At 39.8% G+C, this 6,288-nt stretch overlaps 1 protein-coding gene across 1 annotated transcript; it reads left to right on the forward strand.

Annotated features, from left to right (window-relative positions):
• The first annotated feature begins 4,669 nt into the window (after positions 1-4,669).
• LOC109396503 (olfactory receptor 52A5-like) lies at positions 4,670-5,620 on the forward strand. Its single transcript, XM_019668362.1, has one exon. The coding sequence runs from the start codon at positions 4,670-4,672 to the stop codon at positions 5,618-5,620; it is 951 nt and encodes a 316-aa protein (XP_019523907.1).
• Positions 5,621-6,288: the final 668 nt, after the last annotated feature.

Here is a 6,288-nt window from a genome sequence, read left to right on the forward strand (position 1 = left end):
AACTAATAATAATATTTGAATTTGGGTAGTAAGATTGTGGTTATATTTTCTTCTCCTTACTGAATTAATTAATTTTATACAATAGAAAGTAAAAGCCAAAATGTCTGTGATCAAGAGATTATTGAAGAAGCCTATGACCTTTTTCTCTAGGAAGAACTGTCTTCATCCCTTCTCATTGTAGATAGGAAATATATCATCTGTGCATTGCTGATTTCACCCCCAGCCCCCAATTCTTAGCAAGACTTGCTACATACAGAGCTTATAATAAACCCTGACCTCCCTACCACATCCAACACACTTCTGCCTGGGATCCCTGAAGTACATCTGGAAATCGTTTGAATCTCCATGGGATGGCCAAACATAAATAACAAGAAACAATTATTTGTTTTGTTTCCAATTTCCTTTCCTTAAAAATTACGAGATAAAGCTGACCAATTTCTTCAGCCAAGGAATAGATTCCCATGTTATGCACTCCCCCACTTTGTGGTCCGTTTCTCTGTCACAGATGTGAGAGCAATCTGGTGCAATGAGACATACAATTGCACTAAGATACTTCAACACTGCCATCCACTGGCCAGACCAGATACGTCAGGTCCCCTGGGAATTGAGTGAGCTGCTTGTCCTAAGAAATGATGTCTGCTCCTCCAGCCCTGAAGCTCCTTCTATGCCCTCGGGAGTAAAAAGTCTCTCTAAGGATTTGCAAGAGGCTTATAAACTTCAGTCAGCAGGGAAAAATATGTTTTAAAACACAAATCTTCCACATTTCGACCAGCAAAGAGCAACCTTCTTCTGTGCCCGTCACTTCCCACCACTGTTCCTGGACAATGAGTAAGTGGATAGTTAGAAATGTGTATCATGTCAAGTGGAGATGAAATCCTATATTTTGTGGGGCTTTTTTGTTTTTGTTTTTGTTTTTTTAGCTGAGCCATCCTGCTACCTGTTGGCAACTCAGCGGCTGCTCAGTTCGGGCTGGACTCGAACCGCTGTTGCTCAGAGCTCAAACTCTTGAGCGAGCTCTTAACCAACTGAGCCACTCGGCCGGCCCTTGAAATCCTATATTTTGAAATACAAGCACAAGTACAGCCAATGAGTGTAGACTCTAGAAACAATCACAAAAGTGAAGAGTGTAAATATATTTTTCATACAGTCTAACTTTGAACTTTTAGGCACTACAATTCAAGAGCAGTGATGATAATTGGGAGACTGCTTTGGAAGACTGAGAAGTTAAAGGCAGTTAGCAGAATGCTATTGGAGGAGTTGGGTAGACCCACAGATTTTATACTTGAAAAAGAAAGGACCTTGAGTGACTTGAATTTTTGTGCTATTTTATCTAAAGATGTGTGATTGAAAAAGGGGGACAGTAGTTACAGGGCTCATGCTAGCTCAATATAAAGAGATGTTTCTGAAAGTGTGAGGTGACCCGCACGCCAAACCAGTGCTCCTGACTTGTCAGCCAGGAGTGCACCTGGGAGGATTGGGTGGGAGACGAAGAAAGAAAGACAGAGACAAAAGCTGGGAACAGGAGGGACTCAAACTGCTGATGGCAGACTGAGGCCTCGCTTATTGGATATACACAGGTTACATAGGAAACAACTTTTTCTTATCAGGGAGAAATTCCCTTATTACTAAGCAGGGAGAAATCTTCCCGATGTGGAACAGAACAAAGTATAACAAGTAGAAACTGTTAACAGGATGACTATCCACTCTGTAACTTTTAAGGTTGTCTGTGACATTAGCTGCGCTTCTTCCAGGGCACAGTGGAGATGAGTCAGGGGCACAGTGGAGATGGGTCAGCAACCTTCCCACGCTGCTCCCCAAGGCCTAAGAGCCTGTCATCTTGCTAGCTGTCAGGCTTAACCCTTCCTGCAGCTCTGGTCTGTAACTTTTAAGCTGCTCTCGAGCTGCTCACCCTAACATGGAGGCCTATGGCCTGCCAGCTTACAGCCTCAATGTCCCTGGCTGATCCCAGCTGGCTCCCCACAAAAGTGAGAGTTCTACAGTAATATGACAGGCATGGAAAGGCATCAACACGCATATATGAGGTGTGATCAAAAGATATGGTGAATGATTAAATAAAGAAAAATTATTACAGTAAAAGACACATTGTCATTAATCCCCTTCAGAACACTCCCCCTTGCTTTGAACACACTTATTCCATCATTCTTGCCAGTTTCTGAAGCAGTTCTGGAAGTTCTTTTTCATGTCTTTACTTTATCCCCCATCATGGCAATGCTCTGTGTCACACATCGCTTCTGGTATTCAGGTAGGGCAATTTCTGTCAAATAAAAACATTAACATGTGTCTTCATCCACCTTATTCACTGGATCTAGCACCATGCAACTTCTGGCTCTTCCCAAAAGTCAAAATGACCATGAATGGAAAATGTTTTGAATCGATTCAGAACATCGAGGCAGCCACGACCGCGCAACTAAAGACACTCACGAAAGAGGACTTCCAGAACTGCTTCAGAAAGTGTCAAGAACGATGGGATAAGTGTGTTTGAAGTGAGGGGGAGTATTTTGAGTGGGATTAATGGCAATGTGTCTTTTACTGTAATATACATATTTTAAAAATTTAAACATTCACCGTATTCTGTGATCACACCTCATAGTCAGCTGCCAGGAAGTAATGCGAAAGAATTCTGTTTTGGAAGGGTGGTTTAGTAGAATAATTTTTAAACCATTCTAAATTTAAATTTTATAAGTGGAAATTAGGGTTGTTGGAGGCCAGTGAAGGACTCAGAATAATATTTGGAGGTGATGATTTGTGGAGAAGTGTTTTGGAATGTTTAGGACAACAACACAAAATTTATAGATCAGCTTGATTTAGAGTTAGACTCTAGTCAATTAGGCAACCTCTCTGCTGTCACATAAAATAATATTCATTGATGCATACTCTTTTCAAGTGCAAAGTTGAACTATGGTTTATTTCTGGTTCTCAGTTACAGAATAGCGTGAAGCATTCCCAGCAACAGACTTTGTTTTACAATGAGAATTTTGTTTTGGAGTACAGTAAGTCCCGACTTACGAACACTCGAGTTGTGAACCTTCACAGATACGAACGACCTCGCATTAAGAACATTCCTAGATGAGAACAAATTGCGGAAGTAGCTCACATGTCTGCTCTTGTCAGCTCACTCCACGCAATCCCCTATATGCCAATTGTTGTACCACCATTTTAATGTAGTGTAAAAGTAAAAATAGTTTATTTACAGTACTTTTGTGTGTGTGTTTAGTTTTTTTAATGCTTTATATTGTATATTTGTGTCAAAGGTGTATAAGACTCACTTTGTCGGACTTATTTATGAATGAATCCAACTTATGAACATTCTCCCTGAACAGAACTTGTTCGTAAGCCAGGGACTTAACTGTATTTTCTTTCTGTGTCTGCTGCCTCCCAAGGCACTTCCACCTGAACGTACCTATGTGTTTGTCAATTATTCTTCATGAAATATCTTGGACAATTCTTGAAGTGGCCCATTCCTTTGTATTGTTCTTGTTTCAGGTTTCATAGAAGATAAAAAATTAGAACTTCCTGCTTCCCTTCACCAGTAAGTAGCCCTGATTTTTTATAAGGATTACCTCTATCAACACTGCCTCCATATAGCGACCTAGGCTTCCAGCCTCATGCACTTAACCTTACCTCTAAACACTTCAGCATCTTCCTCATTGCTCTCCTGGTGAAACACATAAGGTCTCTCTTCCAGACCAGGTATTCTTTAACCCACTTAATTTTATCAACCAATATTTTCAAACTGTCTTTGCTCTCTAATGTGTGGAAAAGAAACTGTATGAGGAACTGTGTGTCTTATCTAACTGAGAAATTTGTGTATGAGTCTTGTTTCCTGAATCAGAATTGCCATGGTAATATAAAAAATTAAGCAGCTGCCATTGTTTATGTTTATGCAGTCTGGACTGTACAGCAATGCCATATTTGAAACTTCCTTTGTGAGAAGCAAGTTCAAGGGGAGGGGAGGTAGTTATGTTGGTGGAGTCACAACCATAGAAAGAGACTTCAATAAATAATTTCTCAAAAATTATTGGTACGATCTGTAGAAATACCCAGCCCAGCTAGTGTAAAGTGAGTGGAGGGTAAAAAGGATTAAAGAAATGGGGAGGAGAGAAAAGCGAAGCTCAAGGTAGAGTGAATTTTGGTGTTTCTCTGTTTAAAGTATTGTTCCAGTGTTTTTGTTTGTTTGTGGTTACTTCTTCTTCTTCTTCTTCTTTTTCTTCTTCTTCTTCTTCTTCTTCTTCTTCTTCTTCTTCTTCTTCTTCTTCTTCTTCTTCTTCTTCTTCTTCTTCTTTTGATTTCCTTGAACAGGTTAGAAGAAAGACAAGATGGAGTTGGGGCAGAAGAACATCACTAAGCAGCCTGACCATGTTGACCCCATCAAAGGCATGGTGTCCAAACACTCAGATTTCACCCTGTGGATATCACTGAGTGTGGGTGGATGATTTTGCAAAAGTGTGTATGGATGAAACTTTCAATTGGGCCTCCGTATTGGCATTTTCACATTCATTTAAACAATGATAAATAAGCTGATGAGGTTGATTTTGCTAGTTCTGTCATTCAATAATAGTGTAACTCATTGAGAATAGGACATAGAAGAATACAGAGAATTGCGATTTGCAAAACTTTGTTCCCTTGCTAAGAAGAGCCCTGAACTGCCATGCCTGTTATAAATGGCACCATGATCATGCCCTCTGTGCTGACCTTTATTGGGATCCCTGGACTGGAAACTATACAATGTTGGATTGGGATTCCATTCTGTGCTATGTACATCATTGCTTTGGTAGGAAATTCTCTACTTTTGATCATCATCAAATCGGAACCCAGTCTCCATAAGCCTATGTATATCTTCCTGGCTATGTTGGGAGCCACAGACATTGGAATTAGCACCAGCATTGTTCCCAAAATGCTTGGAATTTTTTGGTTCCACTTGCCAGAGATCTATTTTGATGCTTGCCTTTTCCAGATGTGGCTCATCCACACATTTCAGGGTATTGAATCAGGAGTGCTGCTGGCCATGGCTCTGGACCGCTATATAGCAATCTGTTTTCCTCTGAGGCATGCTACTATATTCACTCAACAACTAGTCACTCATATTGGCATTGGGGTGACATTGAGGCCTGCCATCCTGGTAATCCCATGTCAACTGCTCATAAAGTGCCGTCTAAAATTTTACAGAACAAAGTTAATATCCCACACTTACTGTGAACACATGGCTCTTGTGAAGCTTGCCACTGAAGATGTCTACATCAATAAACTCTATGGTCTCCTTGGAGCTTTTACTGTTGGTGGCCTTGACTTCATTTTGATCACCCTGTCCTATATACAAATTTTCATCACTGTGTTCCACCTGCCCCAGAAAGAGGCACGTCTTAAGGCATTTAACACATGTATCCCCCACATGTGCATCTTCTTCCAGTTCTATCTCCTTGCTTTTTTCTCCTTTTTTACTCACAGATTTGGATCTTATATCCCATCATATATACATATCATCTTGTCCAACCTTTACCTACTGGTTCCTCCTTTACTCAACCCCTTTGTCTATGGGGTGAAGACCAAATACATCCGAGATAAGGTAGTAAAAATGTGCTGTTCCAAAATCCAGGTTTGACATTTGATGGAAACATTTCCTCCTATGATTTTAATGGCTTATCTATTGGGCCTATGTGATTTGGAAATCCAGTCAATAGTTTGGAGTATTATCATACTGATGAATAAGTTAATTAACATATGAATGATTGTGTTAAAAAATTTCACAGGTTATCAACCTTAAGTCAGAGGCAGTTAAAAGAAATTGAGAGAAATAGAAGAGGAGATAAGTAAGGTGCTGAAAGACTAAATGGTTGGCTGTAGGAAGAGTCAGAACACAGGACTCTCCTCATCACCTGAGGCCAGGTCCGCATGGAAAAGACAAATGTAGAAATCTTTGTGCAGATCATACTGGAAAATGACACTTATATTGATTCTTTTGTTCTTAGATCAGCACCAACATCAACCTCCTTTATGGAAAATACAAGTCTCTCTGCATTCCTTCTCCAACTACTCTAAAATCTTCTTTAGTGTTTACTTTGTCCCATCAAAATCCATCCCTTGAATAGCTCCTTCTTGTCAAATATATTCTGAAATTTGTCTGACATAAATATTTACAAATATCTTCTTCTTCTTGGAAGTCTATCCCTATTAAGTAATTTATGCTATAATCAAATTGGTGACTGTCATGACATAAAATATGTTTCCTTCAACAAAGCTAAGACTAGGGCATACAATATTGGGCTTATT

The sequence above is a fragment of the Hipposideros armiger genome, unplaced genomic scaffold, assembly GCF_001890085.2.
Source record: "Hipposideros armiger isolate ML-2016 unplaced genomic scaffold, ASM189008v1 scaffold_525, whole genome shotgun sequence".
Lineage (NCBI taxonomy): Eukaryota > Metazoa > Chordata > Mammalia > Chiroptera > Hipposideridae > Hipposideros > Hipposideros armiger.

Coding starts and splice junctions, on each gene's coding strand:
- LOC109396503 (XM_019668362.1), top strand. CDS start 4,670: ATGCCTGTTATAAATGGCACCATGATCATGCCCTCTGTGCTGACCTTT.